The 23,351-nt window shown below is 39.2% G+C and overlaps 3 protein-coding genes across 4 annotated transcripts; all 3 read right to left on the bottom strand.

The window, feature by feature from the left end:
* Window positions 1-192: 192 nt before the first annotated feature.
* LOC147521918 (GDSL esterase/lipase At5g03980-like) lies at window positions 193-4,089 on the bottom strand. 2 transcript variants are annotated; one of them, XR_015211308.1, is made up of 4 exons: window positions 3,648-4,089; window positions 2,964-3,170; window positions 1,985-2,852; window positions 193-1,871 (listed from the first exon to the last, which is right to left on the bottom strand). XR_015211308.1 is itself a non-coding variant. In XM_086589429.1 (3 exons), exons 1-3 carry the CDS (start codon window positions 3,868-3,870, stop codon window positions 2,188-2,190), a joined length of 1,095 nt encoding a protein of 364 aa, XP_086445555.1. In that variant the 5' UTR covers window positions 3,871-4,089; the 3' UTR covers window positions 1,933-2,187. The 2 variants fall into 2 exon arrangements, 1 of the variants encoding a protein (XP_086445555.1); XM_086589429.1 differs by lacking the exon at window positions 193-1,871 and having other exon boundaries at window positions 1,933-2,852.
* LOC147521919 (SKP1-like protein 13) lies at window positions 370-849 on the bottom strand. Its single transcript, XM_086566730.1, has one exon. It carries the CDS (start codon window positions 847-849, stop codon window positions 370-372), a length of 480 nt encoding a protein of 159 aa, XP_086422856.1.
* Window positions 4,090-4,512: 423 nt separating the features above from the next.
* Window positions 4,513-8,675, bottom strand: RPK2 (receptor-like protein kinase 2). The gene has a single exon (XM_086589411.1). The coding sequence runs from the start codon at window positions 8,426-8,428 to the stop codon at window positions 5,021-5,023; it is 3,408 nt and encodes a 1,135-aa protein (XP_086445537.1). The 5' UTR covers window positions 8,429-8,675; the 3' UTR covers window positions 4,513-5,020.
* Between the last annotated feature and the right edge of the window lie 14,676 nt (window positions 8,676-23,351).

The following is a 23,351-nucleotide window of genomic DNA, read 5'->3' as shown; positions in this document are numbered from 1 at the left end:
GGGAAGAGGCATGTGACGGGATGACCAAATGAATGTTAATCGCAACCATTGACTGAAGGAAAAACTTCAGATTAAGTAACACCCTCACTTTAGTTTATCTATATTTTCATTTTCAGAATTTATTTAGTTGTCTTTAACACACTCAAGAATCAAGATTAAGTAATATCTTAAACTAAATTGAATAGTTCGAACTTACTCAATAAAATTTCTCAAGTTTATTCAGACCATATATTCTTGAAATTCAAGTTCAACGTCAACATAAGAGTAATAATATGCTACCAGCAACATCAACTAACACTTGAGAAAAGATATAAAGGAACCGATTTTAAACCCAACCAATACCAGCAGATCAAATTAGGGATATCAAAACTAAAGCATGCTCAAATCGCTTGCTAAAGCATCCACCTCCTGTATTTCCTCATCCTCCTCCAGATTTATGCCATGGACAGTGCGGAAATATTCGCAAAGTTCCTCCCTACTCTTCATGCCATCAATAGTGTCTCCTATAGCCTGGCCAATCAGGCTTACCAAATCACTTAGTCCCAGGTACGTTGCTGCCTTTAGCACCTCCATGAACTGACCTTCATTCTTAACAAACTCAGCATCGTACCTTTTAAGCTCCTCTTCATCTCCTTCAGCGCCTGCTTCCACGTGCTTTTGCCAGTACTCGATAACTTTGGCCAGTATTTGGCCAGTTACCACCTTAACTGGAAATTCATTGCAACTAGGATTTTCATCTAAGAAGCTCAGAATGGCTTCAGACGTTTTTGCTACGGCTTCATCCAGTTGAAAGGATTCTCCGTCAAGGGCAACCAAAGTTATTTTTTTGTTAGAATCGGAAGAAGACATGTTATGTAGCCTGATCTCTAGAACTAAACAAGAAGATGATTCACACTGTGAGCAAAGTGAAGAAGGCTTACCACTGGTTTTATACTGATTTGCATCACAAGTTAGTTGTTGTCAATAAATGTAGCATATTAAATTGCATTAACTAGGTTACTACAATTGCTAAGATTCTTTCTCTTTTCTGTCTAAACTCTAAAAGATTTAACACTAGACATATATGGCAAAATTTCAGAAGATTTATTGATTGAGCTTGTGACTCTGTGAATTTAGCTTCACAAAGAGAGTTTAGGACTTTAGTAGGAACTCCGAGAACAAGAATGTACATGACCAGCAAGTTCTACATGAGAGTTTGTTACACGCTTTAGGCGTGTTAATGTCAGAAAAGACACTCCTCTTCATCCAGAGAGAATCTGCAACAAATTTACATTCACCATCAAGTTCACCATATATACTTAATGTGATATGCATTTATGTATTAACTTAATATGGTGGAATACAATTTTTACATTTGCACATCTTTAGAAGGGTGTTTAATACTGTAAAATACTTAATATGTAAAATCTATGTTAGATAAGATTGAGGAAGTGCAATGAGAATATACATGTCCAACATTATTATGAGATTTCCCCATGTGATTTTGAGGCAAGTGTAATCCCCTCCTTTTAACAACTAGAGAGTATGAGATTACCCTTCTTCTTACGTGCTCTTGAAGCAAGTAATGCCCTCATTTAACACCTATATGGTTAACGAGACTGAATACAGATCAGCTAACTGTGAGTACTGTCTAAAATTTAGACCGCTTTTTCATTCCAATAATTTCAGAAGAAATCCTGTAATTTTATTGAGAATTGCGGTGTATGAAAAAGATGACGTGCATACTTTTTAGACCACTCCGAACCAGCTGAACCTTGCTCGATCAGTGGTTATAAACGAGGAATCTTACTGCTCGTTGATTGTCCCACAGTTTCAGCTTAAAGGAATTGTTCAAACTTGTCAGGTACCACAATCCTTGGGGTTTGCAGTACCTAAAGCAACATTCATCACTAATGAGTAATGAGGCAAAAGAAGAATGCAGAACATATAGAATTACACAATCTAACAGTAATATACTACACATAAAAGCAGAGGAATTACATACTTATATACAGGAGGCTATAACATCCGCGATCCCAACATGCCTTGAGCACGATTTTTTTTTTTTTTTTTTTTTTGTGCTGGACCCAAGTAACTTCTGGGCTGCCTACGTACCATGGAGGGGACACATAGTCTAACCCCACTTATAGGATCAAGCACACGTAGTTCTTCAATGTTTAATTTGATGTTTCCGGTTACATTAGATTATTACATAACACAATGCCATCTCTCTGGAATTCTTAGTTTCGGTCTTACAAAGTTGCCGCTGATGAAGCCTTCCACCATGAGTTTGTAGGCCTCCTCGGTTAGACGAATCCCATCCCAGTGAACATGCTTGGTTGGATCAGAACAAACTGGAACGCCTTCAGCACCGCACATCCTTGATGAATCAAAATTGTATGATCCTCCATTTCCGCAACAAGCTTTACTCAAGGAGCTCTTTTGGAAGCCTAGAACAGCACGGTTGCGAAGGAGAGCAATGAATGCGTCGTAATAGCTAGCATACACAATGTGAACACGAGGGTGCTCAAACCTGAGCTCGGTTAAGGCCTGCTCAAGGTGATTATTGTGAAGCCTTGCAAAGTTATTATAGCCTTCTCGGCACTTATTCTTGTCGTAGTTCCTTCTATCATCACTGGGGAACATTGTCAGGTAGCTAGGCAGGCATCCCATTGGCAAACTTCCAGGGACTATCAGGTTAACAGCCCCCATATGGATGAGTCTCTTCAAAGCATCCTTAATAGCCTGCACGACTTCAGGCACATAACCAACAACCTCGTTCATGGTTTTCCCTTGAAAGAAAGCATAATTATAATCATTGGCCCCAATCTGCCCCACCAAGAAGATAGACTTCTTTAACTTCTGACGACAGTCTGCAACATAAAGAAAATAATGATCAATAATATGAATGAATGTGTGACATAATAAGAGGAAATAGTTGGCTAAAATAGGATGAAATTAATCTTTGGATCATATATGCTTACCTGGAGGTGATGAACATAGTGCATCAAGATGGGTCTGGAACCAATCAATTTGTGTGTGAAGAGAATTGTTGGCTGGCGACAATGTAATGTTGTTCTTCGTGAAAAAGGTTGAGTCCAGAGCAGTAGCACCCCGTACAGCAAAGTTCACTCCATAATCTAATTTAGTATCTTCCTCATATGGATCAAGGGGAAGATGAAAAGCATAAGCTGTATAACAAACGAAGATTGCCAATTGTTAGAAATTGGACATCGAATAAATTGTTTGGACTCGAAAAGTAGGCCATATGAGTACTGGAATAAAAACACTAAAGGAATTATCGGTGTGTAATTCATGAAGTTTTCTTATGTCTAATCCAACTAACTGAACTATGCAATTATAGCATAGGTATATATATATAATTATATATTCATATATATTGAAAAGAGTAAACGTCCGCAGAAAATTGTGGATTTTTCTTACTGTAATTTAATATGATGTCCTGTTTGTTTTTTGTGTCCAAAATAAAAGCAAAAATCATTAGTGGCCTGCCTTGCTTGTGGTTTGGACGTTCAGAACATAGGGCAGAAGTTGCATGCAAAGTGTTCCAAGAACAAGAACAAGAACTATATAATCATGATAACAAGGAACATAAAAGAAAGATTCTAGGCGTAAAAAGAAACATGAATTTTCGTTTCTCAACGTACCTAAGTAGTCCACAACTTGTAGCAAACCTTGATCAGATGAACTGCTTCGACCATCCTTAAAATCAAGAAGCGATGAAGAATCACCAAAGCTGTATATTGAACCGAATGGACATCCCTTAACTTGAGTAACTTGATCAACATTACCCGAACCTAGCGATACTAGGGAAAGAAATACCAATGAGAACATCATGAAAGAACTTGTGTTGTTCCTACGAAAACCCATTCTTCTTGAATATTATTGAGAGAGAGAATCAGAAAGAACGTAACGAAATCTCAATGATCAAAGTTGGTATTGCTGCGTTGCATGTGTTGAGTTGGGTGAATTCTCATTATATACTGGAGGTTAGGCGGTTAGCTTAACTTTCACGTCACTTGAATTAGATACAATTCGATACAAACTAGTATAAGCCTATAAGGACTCCTAAAGCGACTATGTTTTCCTATGAGAATATTCGAGAAGTCTTGCCACAAAACAGTACAATGTCTGCCGAATTTTGACAAAAAAAAAACTTTTTGTATAATCAGTATTCCGATATTTTTGGCTTTATACTGCCGGCATATTGATATATTCAAGATTTGAGATTTTGAACTACAACATTCTTTAAGGGTCAATGAGAGTCTGAGAGAAAATGCTTTTCAGTTTTATTGCTTTTGAAAATTTTCGTTTTCTTTTCTTAGTGTAATTATTATTTATCATTCCAGTTCTTTGCTCTTGAAGACTTGAAAACTATGAATTCCCTTGCAATGACAAACTACATAATTGTCAGACGCCACACTGGCTTTGCAAATAACATTCTTCACAAAAATAATTAATTAGAAAAGAAAGCAAGAAAGGGAAAAGGGCAGAGGAAGAAGGAAGCTATAATTTTCAAACCAACCTCAGAATTCAATTGAAAATTTTGAATAATTCTACATAAGACTGAGTTGAATCTGTCCATAATGTTAAAATCTAAGACACAAGCTACGAGCTTACAAACATTCTACATATATAACGAGACCGAGAATATGAGAACAATGTGCTTTCTTAGTCATAGACTGAGAAGCAATAAGTTACAAGAACTCCTCAAGGCATCTGTACCCTTCAGTTTATTTAACTAGCAAAAGGAATTCGGATACACATGACAGGAGAAGTTCCGAAACGTGTTCTAATCCGAAGATAAATCTGCATTCTTCTGCAGATTCTCAGCGGGCCCCCTCAGAGACGGACGTGGAGAGATGACTGTTGTTGGTATATATACAAATGAGATAACTACAACTCAGAACTGAACATGAGGAACTGTCGAAAATCGGGCTGGCTGAGAGAACACAAATTCCAACTCTGCTTTAAATTCTACAAATTGAATAAGTTAATCAATCGCTGCATCATTACCTACCTAGCACGGTGGAGGTTGAAGTTGCTTTAGCCGTTGAACAACTTGCTTCATTGTAGGTCTGATGGAAAGAGAATCAACAGTGCACATAACAGCCAAGTGCAGCGTCTCCACCAAATCATCATGGGGCCCCGCATCCCATAGCCCTGTAGTAAAGAACTCCTTTGCTCGACCTTGTCGCAGAAGCATGCATGCCCAACCAACAATATTAAAACCATTTCCAAATGAAGAGAAAGAGGGATCCAAGGCTTTCTTATCAGAGATCAACTCCAACAGCACCACACCGTAACTATATACATCTGCCTTGTCAGAAACTCGACACGTCATTGCATACTCTGGAGCAACGTATCCAAATGTGCCTGCTACACCTGTTGTCGCATGAGTTTCAGAGGTACCAAGAAGCCTGGCCAATCCAAAGTCAGATAGGTAAGCATTGTAGTCATTGTCCAACAATATATTGCTTGGCTTAACATCACGGTGTAGAATTCGTGGAACACACTGATCATGAAGATATGCAAGTGCACGAGCTATATCTATAGCAATCTTGTGAAGTATTCTCCAGTCCACAGCTCTTTCAGACCGTTCCTGGATGAATTTCTCCAAATTACCCCCTGACAGATAATTATAAATTAGAAACATCTCTGTCTCACTGGCATGGTAACCTATTAACGTCACAAGATTCTGATGACGCACTCTTCCAAGGGTCTTGATCTCTGCGTGGAACTGTTGGGCCCCTTGGAACCGCCCAACTGAGAGCCTCTTTATTGCAACTAGAACCCCTGGAGAGATCTCAGCCTTGTATGTGGCCCCAAAGCCTCCACTCCCTATGCAATTGCTTGCATTGAAACTCCCTGTACCCCGTACAACGTTCTCAAAAGTCAATGGAACACCAATATCAGTAAAAACTGTAACTTCCCTTCTTCTTTCAGACCCTCCAACTCTGGACCTTGGGATGCATTTCCTTGTGTATAGAAAAAGGACAATTAGAGCAAGAAGAACGGAAACAATGGCCGATGCAGATGTTATGGATGCAATCTCAATAGAAGTGAATCCAGTACTTCGACTTCTCTTGGATACAATTTCTGTGGGAGGAGCTGCATAATTAAGTGAATCGCCACCACTCCCTGGCAGCTCAGACGGTGGCACAGATTGAGAGGACAAATGGCAGGACCGAAGAAGAGGATTTCCGAGATAACTGCTGCACTCTACCAAATTATGATTTGATGGAAGCGACCCAGACAAGTTATTATAGGACACGTTAAACACAGACAGCGAAGTCACATTAGTCAAACGAGACGGAATCTGCCCAGAAAGATTATTGTTGTTCAGCAGGAGAACTGTCAGATTTTTCAAGTTCACCAGATCTTTGGGTATCTCACCAGACAGAGAGTTTGCGGAAAGTTGCAACACTTGAAGAGAGAATAACTGCCCCAAGCTGGAAGGGATGCCACCACTCAGATTGTTACCAGCAAATGAAAGATACCTCAGGCCCTTTATGCGGCCGAGGCCTGCTGGAATGGGACCATCAAATCTGTTCCGACTCAAATCAAGACTAAGAAGAAACTCTATATCTCCAAAACTTTCAGGCACCGATCCCGTCATTTGGTTCCCTGAGACATCCAGAAGCTTAAGATTCCGGCACATTGAACCAATCTCCATAGGAATTGAACCAGAAATCTGATTGTTACAAACATTCAGCACCATTCCATTCATTTGGTTACACTTGTCGAACATATTTTGAGGGAGTGGCCCACTGAGCTTATTTTCGTCTGCAAGAAATGTGTAATAACTTTGTTTCCCGATTCTCTGAGGTGCTATCGGTAAATATGGAAGAGGACCAGTGAAGTTATTCACACCGAAATTATGAAAAATGCCAAAACTAGGACTTCCTCCAGAAAACGACAACAGTGTTTCAGTCTGAAGTTTGTACATGAAATACGATGAATATGCAGAGGATGCATAGGAGGATTGGTCAGGATAAGCATTAAAAGCAGGTAAAAGGGAGCAGCTGGTGTAGTTAAAAGTGGGGATGGAGCCTAACAAATGGTTACCACTCGCATCGAACATGGTCATGCAAGGAACTGGAAGTTTCACATCAAGCTCTCCGGTAAGCTTGTTTGAGCTCAGGTTGAGATAATGCAGATTCTTGCAGAGTCCAAATACCTCAGGGATCTTTCCCGTGAACATATTCGCACCAAGGTTGACCATTTCCAAGTTTTCACAAGAACCCCAATTGCTTGGAATCTCGCCTTCAAGAGTTGCTCTAGGTGCCCATATTATCTTGAGCTTCGGTAGGACAGTCAGTTCACCAGGAATACCACCAACATAATAATTGAAATCATCATATGCAGCAGTAGACGGCCCAAAACCCCCCCTTAGATCCACAATAGGTTTGAGTGGATCGTATTGGTTTGAAAGAACAAGAACAGACAGCTCAACACATTTTCCAAGCTCAGATGGAATAGGGCCACTCAGGCTATTCCTTGACACATCCAACACTTCAAGTTTCTGAAGTCCACCGAGCTCTCCAGGGATCATATCTTCCAAAAGATTAGAAAACAACAGTAATGACCGCAATTGACTACAATTCCCCAAAGCACGAGGAATTCCATCAACAAATAAGTTCCCCGAAAGATCAATATGTTCAAGGCTCCAACAATTCTTCCCAATCTCTTCTGGTATCGATCCACCCAAACGATTAAGACTCAGATACAACCCCCTTAACTTATAAAAGCTTCCCACAAAATCAGGTAATGTTCCATTAACTTGGTTACCAGCTAAATTCAACACCTCTAAACCAGAACAATTCGAAAGGGTAGCTGGAATTTCCCCTACAAATCTATTAAACCCAAGGTTCAAAACTCGTAACCCCTTCAAACTCCCAACACCAATAGGCAAACTCCCCGATAACGAATTCCATTCAAAATCAAACACTTGAAGATTCTTCAAACCCCAAATCTCCACAGGAATTTCACCATCAAAATCATTAAAGGGCATCGACAAAACTCTAAGCTCAGTTAACTTCCCAATCAAAGGTGATAATTTCCCAACCAACTTCCCATTACTTCTGGAACAAGTTCTTCTAATACCAAATCCAAAGAAGGGAAATTTAGCAAAATTAGAACAATAAAGAGCTTCAGAATTACCTCCTTTACCGCCGCCTCCACCACCCGTTATATTCAACGACACAACGCGCGATTTCAAGTCACAAGAAACTCCATACCATGAACAATAATCAGACCCAGCTGAATTCCAGCTGGATAGAATACCAGAAGGGTCTGAAACTGAGCTTTTGAACTCAAGTAGTGTCAACTCATCAACACCATCACTACTAACACTTCCAACCAAGCAGAAATGAAGCAAAAGTGTTAAAACTAGTCCACTACATGAACATGAAAACACCCAAGGCATTTTTTCTTCCAATTGAATTTACAATATCAAGTGTTAATTTGCAGATTGGATAAAAGGGGTTTTTTAGAAAACCCTAACCCTAATTTTGAAAGAGAGAGAGAGAAATGTTTTCATTTTTTTATTTTTTATTTTTTTCTCACATCTCTTATTGGGAAAACGCGTTTTTTTTCTTTTTATTTTTATTTTCTTCTTCTTCTTCTTTCTTTCTTCTCTCATTTCTTTTTCCTTTTTCATTTTTTTCTCTTTCGTGGTGGACCCCAGTAGAATGACAGTAGGGTCCACTAGTGGTCTACAATTGAGCAGCCGTCAACATTGAGGACTAACCGACTATATGACTCTTTCTTGACTTACACGTGGCTTGACTATTATTAGTCTAACTGGGCTGTCTGCTACTTGTTTTATGTGAATTCTTCTAGATTATTAGCTGTTAGAAAAATTATCAGATCAGATACTTTATGTCTTTATCCACTGCTAATTTTCTTTTGTTTCTTTATATATATATATATATATATATATATATTGACATGACATAATTAAGATTAAGGTGCAATTGTGCAATCAATAAAATTGCCCACATATTTTGCGAATATTCGGTGTCACAGGTAGTTCTAAAATGATACTGCATTGTATTTCAGCCATAGTTTAGGATTTTTTAATTTTTGGAATTCCGACAAATCCAAAATCCGAAATTCATCAAATTTCAACCCCTATATATTTAGAATTTTGGTTGATTTCGGAATTATCAAGATTTCAACTCTATATTTAGAATTCCGATTTTTTGAAAAAACAAAATATTAGGCGGAATTCCGACGTTTCGTTCGGAATCACGGACACGGATTTTAACTTTGTAGCTCATTTTGTGGAGGAAAGTTCAAAGAAGAAAAGAAAATCCGAAAAACAACTAAAAAGGTATCGAATTTTACAAATTTTGACAATATGGAGACTAAACTTTATTTTCGGTTAAATTGAGGACCAAATTTTTTAATTTTTACAATGTGGGGACATGTGTAACATGACATCTAAATTTCTCACATGGTGTTTCATAATTCGAATTAATTTATATGATCATGAGATTGTAGCATGGATATATTTTAATAAAAAAAGTGTATAACAATGTATATGTAACTTATGAATTATGAAACACCGTATCAGAATTTTAGACTACATGTGTAACTAGTCCTCATATTGCAAAAATTAAAAAGTTTAGTCTCCAATTTGACCAGAAAAAAAAATTTAGTCTCCATATTGTCAAAACTTGTAAAATTCAATACCCTTTTTAATCGTTTTTTGAAAGAAAATCCATATATATCACGCTACCTTTTACTAAGTTCAAACCAACAAACATTTCTATGATACTATATTTTTTCTTTAAAAAGGTAAATTGGTTGAAGCAGGGCACTTTGGTTAGGCATGATTTTGCATTTAGGTAAATTCTCCAATTGGCCATGATAATGTTAATGTGTTTCCAATTCGGGCACAAATAGCAACACAACACATTTTGTCAGCAATTAGAGTGGTAATGTAAACAACTTTTTACACTGAGTTGCTGACAATTGCTTGATTAGAAACAAAATGACATTATTATGGTCGAGTGGAGAATTTACCCTTTGTGTTTAGAAAATAAAGAAAATTTTTTTTTTTTTTTTTGCTAGGTAAATTAAAATTTAATTAAAAAAATCGAAAAAGTACAATGATTTTGAGAAGGATTATTGATGCCTTCCCTAAGTTTCATCGGTCATATGCTCACTGCAATCACTTAAGTAAAACTAAATAAAGTATCATCAGGGATAAAGAGGATCATGGGGCATCACAGAGTTTTGCATAAATAGGAGCACAGTAATGCCAGATCTTGCCGACAATTTTACATTTACTTTGGACCTACGAGTTTGCACTAAGGAGAACAGATTATGATGATAAATAGGGCAGTTGGTGGCACCTTTGATGAAGGAAAACCATATATAAAGGAGGGAAAACAGAAATTGAAACATAAAGTTATACTTTAAGGATTATGTGCATGATGATTATGATGAGTAATAATTAAAATAATGCACACGAGATACATCCAAGCATATGATATATGGATATATCTACCCAAAGTAGACAAGTTACTTTACAAACAATACACATGCAAAGCTATAACTCCTTTTCTTTTTTGAGGGAAAATGACACCATGAGAACAGCCTTTTAATAAGAAGTATCAGCTCATCGTGCTTCCTACATTTATAGGTATTGACGTATTGTCTCAGCATCTCTGTGATGTGTATAGTAACTGCATGTTTTAACTAGTCCACTGCATCCCCAACATTATATGCAGGGACGGAGCCATTATATGCAGGGACGGAGCCAGTGCGCGCATGAGGAGGGGTATATTCACACAAATTTGCCAAAAAAAAAAATACTAGTCTTATACTCTTATCAGTATTTAACTTTATATTACTAGCTATAAGCCGATAGTTTCTATGCAATGAGAACACAAACACAAACACAAGGAGTAGTTAATGATCATTAGTCTCCACCATAGCATAAAGCATATAGTACTTTAGTCTCAAAATAAGGCAGGAAAAATCGAGAGAGTTAGTTTAAGTAATTACATTAATTACTACAAATACACCCGTAAAAAATGATAAATTTCATAGTCTTGTTTCCGGTTTTATGCCTACACATGATTTCAAACTCAAACATTAATCAATGGAAGCTTAGTTCGACAAATAGGACATGCTGTAACAGATGACTTCACCCACTTAGATATACACAATGTTTAAGATTCCGAACATAATGTCGGAATTCTGCCGGATATTTCAGTTTTTGGAAAAACCGAAAAATACAATATAAAGTTGAAATTTTATCGAAATTATAATTTGACATGGGTTGAAATATAGTCAATTTCGGTTTTTGGATTTGTCAGAATTCCAAAAATTTCGAAATCCCAAACTATGGATATACATTCTCCATGAAACATGTGTTGGCGTTGTAGGAGAATCCACTTCTCTGTTGTGAGAACATTCAAATGGGTTAATTTTATTTTTTTTACTTGTCACTAAAGAAAAGTTTTGGTTGTTGAATTTCTGACTTGAATACCCTCTCCCAAACTCCTTGTATGTTCCTAATTGTATGTAAATTACATTTACAAAGGCATTGTGAATAATTTACATGTTTGGATATAAGGGTGTAAATAAACCGAGCCGAGCCGGCCCTCAAACTATGAAGCTCGTATGATTTAAGGGTCGTCCCGACCCAACCCTATTATGTAGTGAGAGGCGGGTCTATGAGGGTAATGCTAAAATTGTAAAGCCCTAACTCTCACTTCAGCCCTCTCTTCTAAGAATTGAGGGCAAGGCTAGAGGGTCAGGTTTGGTTACTCTCTTAAACTATTTATTTATAGTATAATATTGCTAAATTGATATGCGATAAATTAATTATCACGTTTAAATAATAGGTTTTCTCAATCTCGACTTTGGTTAATATACTTAATTAATAATTTGGCTAAAATGTGCAAGATAATAAAATTCAAAAGTTTTGTTCTTAGGTTCTATGTGCCGATGTATTCCATGAATCAATAAGAAATATATATGATAACAAAAATATGATGTGATGTTGTAGATTGTTGTAGAGTAATTTGTGTTTGATTAGTTGAAATTGATTAAAAACTTCATTATCATATACCAAATATCATATCACATCACTCTGATTAATATTTTATTCTTGCTTATATATAGAAAAGTTACTGGGTTCATATCTCGACAATAGAACAATTTATTATTTTGAACTAAATTTTTCATGTAACATTAGAAGAACCTACACAAAGCATTAACTTATGTAAAACATACTTTTCATTTTGATATTTATATAATTACTTTTTAACAAAATATAAATAAAATTTTATAGAAAAATTATGAGGGCCTTAATGCGGGCCTTTGAGGGTCGGGCTAAGGGCAGCCCTTATATTTTCATATCTAGACTCTTACATTTCCCTCAAAACGTAAAGGCCAGCCCAACCTGGCCCTCAAATTACATGAAAACTTAAATTTGAAGATTTTTTTGGCCCATGGGCCAAGGACTTGAGGGCCTTTTTTACACTCCTATTTGAATATACATATGGCCAGACTACTCTACTAAACTGGAGGTGAATTACATGCGTAAATCTACCGTCTATTTGCATCTTTTTGGCAAACGGATGGTGGAAATTTACACTTGAAATAAACAATAAAATTCACATTATGTTTCTGGTGATGTTTGTATCTGAGGAAAAACTGTCGTATTGCCGTATAAGTTGGTATCAATTCGTATTGCCGTATAGCCGTATAGGATAGTATCAATTGGTGACTTTGTTGGTAGAACCGTAGAATGACCCAAAAGTCCATACTGTTGCTCTCTCACATAGTCTGATGATAGTCACATGTCACATGGGCTTCTTCAAGTATGTGGATTACTTTTTCATAGTTAAGGAAGAGCAGCTGATGAAAGAATGATATCAGCAAGTGAAGGACGTCATCAAATTAGTAGCTGAAATAGAATCTTTATAGTAAATTTTAATTAAGAGCGGGATAGATTTCGACAAACATTTCACCAACTTTAATATTTTATACTATAAGAATATTATTGAATGATATCTCTGAAGGACGTCATTATGAAATAGAATCTTTATAGTAAATTTTAATTAAGAGCGGGATAGATTTCGACAAACATTTCACCAACTTTAATATTTTATACTATAAGAATATTATTGACCTCTATTATAGTTGTGCTACTCAATCATTAATGCTGACATGTGAAGACATCGACGCTAATTCTTATACTAATAACTGGAACTATTCTCAAGAAGATTACGAGATTCCTGATAGAAGAAGAAAGAAAAACACATTGCGAGATTACGTACTTAAAAGCTAGAACAGATTTAAAGATAAATAAGATAGAAGATTATGATTGAATGCCATGGCCTGATATTATAGTAGCTGAAGCATCTGTGGCTTGTAAAGCAAGAGACGAGTAGTGCATTTGATTTGTTTCATTTAAGGATTGTATTCGTATATATATGGCAATTCGATGTCATGTTTTGATCCATATCCATCTCTAACAAATGATTACTTCCTTCCTGTATGTAATAACTTGTGCATTTCATTGATGGAAATAAGTATTTTTACATTTTTACATGAACAAGTTCGTGAAATAAACGTAGCAAAGCTAGAGACTCAAGTTGTCTACGTTGTCATGTCATGGACAACGAAAGGGTCTCCTCATGGATCACACTTGCCAGGTACAACCAACCATTATTGGATTTGTGAGACGATGAAGTTGAAATATTGCCAACGTTTTCAAAATACTTCGTCTTCTAGCAAAAGGTGCAGATAGCTACATACTTACATGGACATATCATGACAATATTTTCTTCTTCACATCTGCTATTAAAATCTTGACTTGTTCTTCCTCCCAGTCCATGGTTTCACATTGAATTGAAGTAGCTTTCAATGAAATAGCATTAGGGAAGGGGGAGGGGAGTGGGGAACTACCGGTTGAACGCTTTATCCAAAATCCCATTTCTCTTGCTAAATCACCAATAATATCAGGATAGAGTTTGGTACTTTGGTCAATAACTAACATTCTTTGTAAATGGTTTCCCTAAAATAGTGCATAATCTACAGTACAACCTAAATTCAGAGCTATTGATAAAATGGTTTAATTTCCCTAAAATAGTGCATAATCTACATCAGTCTATCGAAGCAATGCACCTCAAGTGAACATCTTATAGATACCATAGTTCGGGATTTCGGAATTCTCGGAATTCCAATAAATCCAAAAACCGAAATTAACAAATTTCGACCCTATTACATTTGGAATTTCGAATTCTTTTGGAATTTCAATTATTTCAACACTATATTCGGAATTCCGGTTTTTTAGAAAACCGAAATTCCGAATGGAATTCCGGAGTTTTGTTCGGAATCACGAACTATGATAGATACACATCTTAGATTTGTTGCAAAGCAGATGGCACCTGAACAAGTTTGTTATAAGTAACTAGCCATTTGGCCCGGCCTATGGCCAGACTTGCTATATAAGTACATAGATAGCTAATGACTAAAAAACCTAAAGTCTACTTGAATAAATAATATATGTATATTGATAGCTAATGATTCATTGCTTATAATATATATATATTTTTTTTGATGGGTTTATGTTTTTCTAATTTTTTTTAAGTATTATTTCTAGTCTCTACAGCCACACAAAAGGGTTTAGTGGCATGATATGCCATGAAGATAGTCCGACTATTATATTTATTTGTTTGCTAATGTAGAAAAAGTAACAACAAAAATTGTTTATTCAAGTATTAATGGTTGTATGAATACCTCCATGCCATGATGCTCGGATCTTTGGCATTTATGATTTTTGGCACATAAACAGCTCAATGTCCTAATGATCCAGGAAAATGATGACATCGATAAGAACATTAGTCATTTGATACATGTTTATGATATTACCATACCCTAAGACATCTCTTATACTCGCTCTGCCTTGATTTTAGGTACGATATTATATTTGCTACTCTGTTCAGATGATTGGGTTAATACTGGTTCAGCCACTTTAGCCACTTTTTTTTTTTTTTTTTTTTTTTTAAATCTTTGGGACTCATTTCCTTTGGCAGTTCAGCACTTCAGCTTGTAGCGAAAATGGTATCCATGTTCCGGCCCCCACAAATGTGGCCCAATATAAGCCTCATTCAATACAATCCCATGCTCAGAGCCCAACTATAAACAAGCCCACGCCGAGCTATAACTATAAACAAACCCACGCCGAGCCCTATGCTCGAGCTTAACTATAAACAAGCCCACGCCAGAGCCCATGCTCGAGCTTAAATATAAACAAGCCCACGCCAAAGCCCAACTATAAACATGCCCGCGCCCACGCCGAGCTTATCCATGCTGAGCTTTATTCTATGAAAAAGCCCATGCCCAAATGCATCAAAGTTCTACATTCTACTTCATTCCACGTTGCCGGATTCTCCGGTTCTTAACTTCATCCCACGAGTTGGCGGATTCTCCGCCCGATTCTCAACTTCATTCCACGAGCCGAGATGTCCCGCCGGTTCTTTAACTTCATCCCACGAGTTGACAGATGTCGGCTAGGTTCTCAACTTCAATCCACGGCCGACAGATGTCCCGGTTCTCCAACTTCATCCTACGAGCCGACAGATGTCGCCCGATTCCTTAACTTCATCCCGACGAGGCGGTTCTCCCTCCGATTCTCAACTTCATCCCACAGAGCCCAGTTCTCCCTGATTCTCCAACTTCATTCTACGAAGCCGACAGATGTCCCCCGGTTCTCAACTCATCATCCCGACGAGTTGACAGATGTCCCGAGTTCTCCAACTTCAATCCACGAGCCGACGGATGTCCCGGTTCTCAACTTCATCCTACGGCCGGCAGATGATGTCCCCGGTTCTCAACTTCATCCCACGATGTCCGACAGTTCTCGCCAATTCTCGGTTCTCAACTTCATCCCACGATTCATCCCACGAATCGACAGCTTCTCGCCAGTTCTCCAACTTCATCCCACGGTCCGGCGGATGTCCGCTAGTTCTCAACTTCATCCCCACGAGCCGACAGATGTCTCTCCGGTTCTCAACTTCATCCCCACGAGTTGGCAGTTCTCCCGCGGTTCTCAACTTCATCCCACGAGCCGACAGTTCTCCCGCCATTCTCAACTTCATTCCACGATCGGCGGATGTCCCGCCAGTTCTCAACTTCATCCCACGAGGCCGACGGTTGTCCCGCCCATTCTCCAACTTCATCCCATGATTGGGCGGTTCTCCGCCGGTTCTCCAACTTCATCCCACGATTGGAATATTGGAGAACGAGGAAGTAACTATCACCAATGCTACCTATAAAATCCAACCTTCGTCATTTTTCCGTAACTACATAATCGAGACTTGATCCAAAGCAATATCTTTGGGTACATAGGCAACTTCAAAACCGAAGTCCAGTCTCATCTTTCCCCAATCACCATCTCTTCAAATCTCCAAAAACATTACTTCCAACCCTCAATGGTGTGTTTTGGCAAATATTCTTTGAAACATATTTGGCGCCGCCGTCGCTCTCTACCCTCAACCACAAAACAAAAGTTACGCCAATGGCTTCTCGAAAAACAAACAACGGTGAAAGTATCCCTTTTACCGCACAAGTCAAGATTCACCTTCTCATTGAATTCACTTTCCAAGTCCGATGGTCCTCGCCATCTACGATCGAGAGTGGGTATTCATGTATCCGATCCATCAACTCGGGTAGGCCGTGCCTCCGGCAATTGGAGAGCAAGAAATAACAAATCAAGAAATAGGCTGCGTCAACTTCTCGAAGATGATTCGAGGTCTACGGCAAAAGTGTTTGGGATTGTTTGAACACCGAAACATCATCGTCAAAGACTCCGAAAGTACAAACTCCGCACTAAGAGAAACCGCGGCGAAGTAAACTACTTAAAGGCTTCGGCCAAGCAAAACAAAATGTGCAACGCCGAAAGCCTACACTTTCCAGTGTAATCGTAAGCGAATCCACAAACTCCTCTGCCGACCACCCTGTCAGGGATCACCAACTCACAAAAGATCTAATGACGAAAACCGGTTTTACCGATTCGAACCGTACTAAGGGAGATCGGCAAAATATTCATATAAGTCGGCAAGATAAACTACCCAACCAACGAAAAACCAAAGAAGTTCCTACCCCAAGCTATAGAAGGGGTAGGCAAGCCACTGCAAGTCCTCGTCGCGAATAGCAAAGATGCGGTATCCCGATCTCGAGCGATACTATTCACCAAGCAGTTCCAGTTCACAACCAAGTCGCTAAAGTTGTAGTCCCAATCCAAGAGCTCATTATCGGCCAAAGTATGTTGATAATGGTAGCCATGGAGATGGAGACTCACTTGCATCAGGTCAAGAAAATGGTTGTGGATCCCAAAGACTTCGTCCAGTATTCTCCGATGTTCACCATAGGAGACGAAGGAACCGAACTCCTCTACTGGCTCGGTCACCTTCACCTACATGGACGGGTCGACGAGAACTCACTCCACCTCCTCTGAAGAAATCTTGGCCAAAACGTCCACAGTTCGGTCGTGACCATCGTCAAGAGAATGTTCCATTTTCTGAACGACGTCTACAAGAAATGATACTGAAGGCTGTAAATGATAAGGAGTCACGAGAAAATAAAATATGAAATCTTGCTATCGAGAGTGGTATCGATTCTCCCTTCTCTCTCCGAATCCAAACAACTGTTCATCACAAGGACTTCAAGCAGCCAGAATTCGAGAAGTATGATGAGATTGATGGAGATCCTTTGATGCATCTTGTTAATTACATAAACAAGATGATCTTATGGACTTTCGACGATGCTCTTCTTTGCAAGTTATTTCCGTCCACACTCATTGGAATTGAGTCGATGAGATGGTTTAACATGCTTCCAGAAAGATCCATCCACAATTTTCTCGATCCGGTTTACAAGTTTTTGCCGAGCATTTTTCATCACTGTTGGAAATAACCAAAACATATTGATTCTCTATTCAATATTAAACAACAAAAAGAAGAAAAGCTTCGATGAAGTTTGTTGCGAGATTTTGAAAGCGGCCGTTGAAATCCCGGATGCATCGATATTCTTGTCATTTATGCCTTCAAGGAAGGCATTAATTATGATAGGGGACGGCATTTACAACTCTATTGTAAAAGGCGCCCCAACAACTCGTTATGAACTTTTCTCTCGAACTCAACCGGTTTATTCGAGTTGAAGATGATGCATCGGCACGAGTTCACAGAGATAGGGATCGAATAAGCAAGCCGCAGGAACAGAGTCAAAAACCAAAGTTTCAACAAACAACCGATCAAAAGTCCAAGAGTGATGGTAGGCCACAACAATGGAACGGCAAAGAACAAAAGAAACTTCTAGAGTTAAATCTTACCGCCCAACGAGAAGAAGTACTGTTATCTATGAGAAGATAAAGGAAAGAATATCTTATCTCCACCTTTTCTCTCTCGAAGATACCAAGGCTACATGTGACAAATCCCGTGGTGCAAATTTCATGATGATTTTGGTCATGAAACCGAACAATGCCGATCTCTAAGGGGTAGAATCCAAGGTTTGATCGAGAAGGGTATGCTCGAGGATTATGTCTTTGGGTAAAACGAAACAAGTTTTAGTCGTTACCGCACATACAATGTAATCAAAGTCGGTCATGCGAGTTGATTTAATGTCTAACACCCAAATGAAAAGAATTTCAATCACTCCAAGATCATCGATCTCACCACCACTATGTTTATAGTGGATATGATTTTTCCACGCGGAATGGGTAATCAAAACTTATGAGGAAGGACCTCTCTGTTGGACTGACAATGACCTGATAGGAGTGCACCATCCTCATTATGATGCCGTTGTAATACAAGCTTTTGTTGGAATTCATCGTGTGTAGAAAATCATGATCGATACAAGTAGTTCGGCAAGTGTGATCTACAAGCGTTGTTACAAAGGACTCAACCTCCCCGAGAAAATGATAGTTCCCGATCCAAATCCTATCATTGGCTTCGATGGGACAGCAGCAACATCAGTTGGTAGATGCTCTCTTCCGGTGACATTAATGAACAAGGAAGTTACAATTGATTTTCTTCTCTTGGATTCTAACTCCTCCTACAATGTCATTCTGAGAAGAGATTGGATTCACTCAATGGGAGTTGTCGTTTCTACTTTCCATCGCTATCAAGTTCGGTGTGATGGTAGGGTATGCAAAGTTCGGTGATCGGATAGCGGCTTTGAAGTGTCATGAGTCCGTACTTTCGAAGATTATAAAGATTCGAAGTCAAGGGTAACACCATCCTAAATGTCGATGGGAAAAGTAGCAATTACAGAATTCCATTGGCGGGTAAACGCTTATGGAGCGGTGTTTAGGTGGCCCCGACCATCGACGGACTCCTCGAAGTCTGATCGGCAACAAGGAAGAAGAAACCACTTTTATTTCTGCGGAAATTTCCAAGAAAGAACGGGATAATCTCATTGAGCTTTTGAAGAAAAATTGCCGCAGTGTTTGCATGGACGGTCGAACAAAATGCAGGATTGATCCTTCACTTGCATGTCACAGTGGATATCGACAAAACACAAAAGCCAGTGCGTCAGAAGCCTCGCCGAATGGCTCCCGATCGAAAGCTCAAAGTGAAAGAAGAGATCGACAAACTTCTAAGTGTTAATTTTATTAGGCCTGTACTATATCCGAAATGGATATCAAATGTAGTAGCAAATCCCTAAGAAAAATGGGAAACTTAGAATCGTGTTGATTTTTCGATGTCAATAAAAATGTCCTGTTCAACCGTATCATTTGCCTCGTATTTCGAAATGGTTGATGCCACTTCGAGGTTTAAACAATTTCTTTTATGGATGCCTCAATGGGATTTTATCAAATTGCATTAGCCAAAGATGAACAAGAACTTACAACTTTCATAACAGACCAAGGCTTATTTTGCTATAAGGTAATGCCTTTCGGTCTAAAAAATGCACCGGCAACATATCAGAAATTCATTAATACATCAATTTCAGACTTCTTAGGCAAGTTTATGGAAGCTTATATTGACGATATGGTCATCAAGTCGCATGAAGAGTCATGAACCTTCATCACACCCGATACATATTCGAATGCGCTAAATCCATCAAAATATTTTTAGCATGGGAAAATTTCTTGGATATCTTATGACCAAACGAGGCATTGCATATTCGAATGCGTCTAAATCCATCAAAATGCGCATTTGGATTAGCATCGGGAAAATTTCTTGGATATCTTATGACCAAACGAGGCATTGAAGCTAACCCTGATCAAATCCGTGCAATTATTGAAATGCCCTCACCAAAAACCAAGAAGCAAATCCAGCAACTTACGGGTAAGATAGCCGCTTTGGGTAGATTTATCTCAAAATATTCAGATCGGCTTCACCCCTTTTTCCAAGCCATTAAGGGATCCCCAAAATGGACAGATAAGTGTGGACGTAGCTTTTCAGAAAATGAAAGAATACCTATATGTACCGCCAATTCTTGCTAGTCCGACCAACGGACAAACAATTGACATCTATTTGGCAAAGATCGTAAATAGGCTGTGAGTGCCGTCTTATTCATTGATGATGAAAATGAACAACCAATTTTATTCATAAGTAAGACCTTTACGACTCGAAACAAGGTATTCACAGATTGAGAAAATAGCTCTCTCACTTGTCCATAGTGCACCTAAGATTGAAGCCTTATTTTCAAGGACGTATCATCAATGTCTACATCGAATACCCTTTGAGAAAAGTTCTTGAAATCTTGATTCGAGCCGATTAGCGAGAATGGAAAACATATTTGAGTGCCTACTTAAATTATCTACAAAGCCCGATCATCCGAGAAAGGCCACGAATGGCATCACTTATGGCCGATTTTCTTGTCGATGACATACCGACCATGGAAGAGCGGTTTGATCTAACCTCCTCCTAATCCACAACAAGGATCGGCCGATCCATCCCACAAGTGCCGACCCTACTTTATGGACTATACACACGGACGGTTCCAAGAACAAATCGAGGTTCAGCCTTGGTTGTGTTTTGATCCGACCTGATGGCGAGAAAATTGAAAAATCTGTTCGCCTCGGATTTTGCGCATCAAACAATGAAGTTGAATATGAAGCGGTTCTTTATGCAATGCGAACGGCACTTGACCTAGGGGCAACAAAAATCGAGTTATTCACTGACTCAAAGCTTGTTGCGAATCAATTTGGCGGATCTTTTGTTGCTTTCGAAATGATAGGATGGTCGATATGTCCAAAAATGCATGAGCTATCCATTCATTTCAAATCCATTGTTATTCACCGGCTCTCCAACAATGATAATCGTCATGCCGATGCCTTAGCCTATCTCTACGCATGATTGATGTTAACAATGAAAGAAAAATCTATATTGATTTCCAACCTTTTCTAAGCATAACTGTCATAGAAGAACATGTTCAAAACTTATATATTGCTCATCTATGCTATTTCCAGACGACATCTCGGAAATTCGAATTCGAGCAAGTGAATGCCGTAACAACAAGGAAAAGAAAGAGAGAAGAGCTAGCTCAATCGGCCGGCACAAGTTCAGAATCTCACTCAGAGGAACCAGCTCAAGAAGATTTAGCCGACCATCAAGGTTTGGCTGATCATCGTGTTGAGAGTGATTCTCCACCGACACATGATGCCGACCAAATCAATGTTGATATGGAAGATGAGTCCCACGAAGCAGATAATTCTCCAGAAGTACCACATTTGGATCTCCAATCTATCGACGGTGACACTTCACCAGATGATTGGAGACCTATTTATTTAGAATTTCGCAACATGAAACTTTACGAGGATTCGCCGCTTTCCTACAAAATTAAAGAGATGCACGGAAATTTGTCATAATTCCAAATTCTAAAGGAAATCTCCTACTTTATAGGAAAGCAAATAATTTCGATCCTCTTTTCGGATGTCTTTCCAAAGATCAAGGTCATCTAGTTCTCGAAGAGATACACTCCGGACTTTGTGGAAACCATTCTGGGGGACGTAGTCTTGCACATAAAGCCATGACTCAAGGATACTGGTGGCCTAGCATGCAAAGACACTCAACATAATTTGCCCAAAAATGCATACCATGTCAAAAACATGCAAATATGGGCAAACTTCCAGCAACGGAACTCCACCCAATTCTAAGCCCTTGGCCTTTTGCGAAATGGGGCTTGGATATGTTACAGCAAGATTTGCCAAAACACACCAGTTGAGGGTTGGAAGTAATATTTTTTTGGAGATGGTGAAGGAGATGGTGATTGGGGAAAGATGAGACTGGACTTCGGTTTTGAAGTTGCCTACGTACCCAAAGATATTGTTTGGGATCAAGTCTCGATTGCGTAGTTCTGGAAAAATGACAAAGGTTGGATTTTATAGGTAGCATTGGTGATAGTTACTTCCTCGTTCTCCAATATTCCAATCGTGGGATGAAGTTGGAGCTGGCGGAGAACTGGCCCAATCATGGGGATGAAGTTGAGAGCTCCAATTGTCAATTTCGTGGGATGAAGTTGGAGAACTGGCGGGACATCTGTCGGATCGTGGAATGAAGTCGAGAGGCTGGCGGGAGAAGCTGTCATTTCGTGGGATGAAGTTGAGAACTGGCGGGAGAACTGTCATTTCGTGGGATGAAGTCGAGAACTGGCGGGACATCTGTCACTCGTAGGATGAAGTTGAGAACTGGGCGGGGAGAACCGTCGGCTCGTGGGATGAAGTTGGAGAAATAAGCGGGAGAACTGTCGATTCGTGGGATGAAGTTGGAAACTAGCGGGACATCTCGTCATTTCGTAGGATGAAGTTGAGAATCTGGGGCGGACATCATCCGTCTTCTCGTGGGATGAAGTTGGAGAAGCTAGGGACATCTGTCCAACTCGTGGGATGAAGTTGGAGAACCGGGCGGGATATCGGCTCGTCGGAATGAAGTTCGTGGAGGAATGAAGTTGGAGAATCGGGAGAATGGCGGGGGACATCTGGGATGGGATGGGATGGTTGGATGAGAAGCGGTCGCGGATTCGTGGGATGAAGTTGGAGAACTGGCGGGACATCTGTCATTTCGTAGGATGAAGTCGAGGCGGGACATCCGTCTACTTCGTGGATGAAGTTGGAGAACCGGGGGACATTTGTCAACTCGTGGGATGAAGTTGGAGAACTGGCGGGACATTTGTCAACTCTCGTGGGATGAAGTTGGAGAATCTGGGAATCTGTCAGTTCGTGGGAAGTTGGAGAATCGAGAACTGACATCATTCGTGGGATGAAGTTGGAGAACTGCGAGGGAGAATCATTTCGTGGAATGTAGGCTTTGAGCATGGGCTTTTTCATAGATAAAGATAAGCCGAGCATGGGCTCGGCGTGGCCTTGTTTATAGTTA

This window comes from Coptis chinensis, chromosome 1, assembly GCF_015680905.1.
Source record: "Coptis chinensis isolate HL-2020 chromosome 1, ASM1568090v1, whole genome shotgun sequence".
NCBI classification, from domain to species: domain Eukaryota; kingdom Viridiplantae; phylum Streptophyta; class Magnoliopsida; order Ranunculales; family Ranunculaceae; genus Coptis; species Coptis chinensis.
This window is presented reverse-complemented; position numbering and strand designations above follow the sequence as displayed.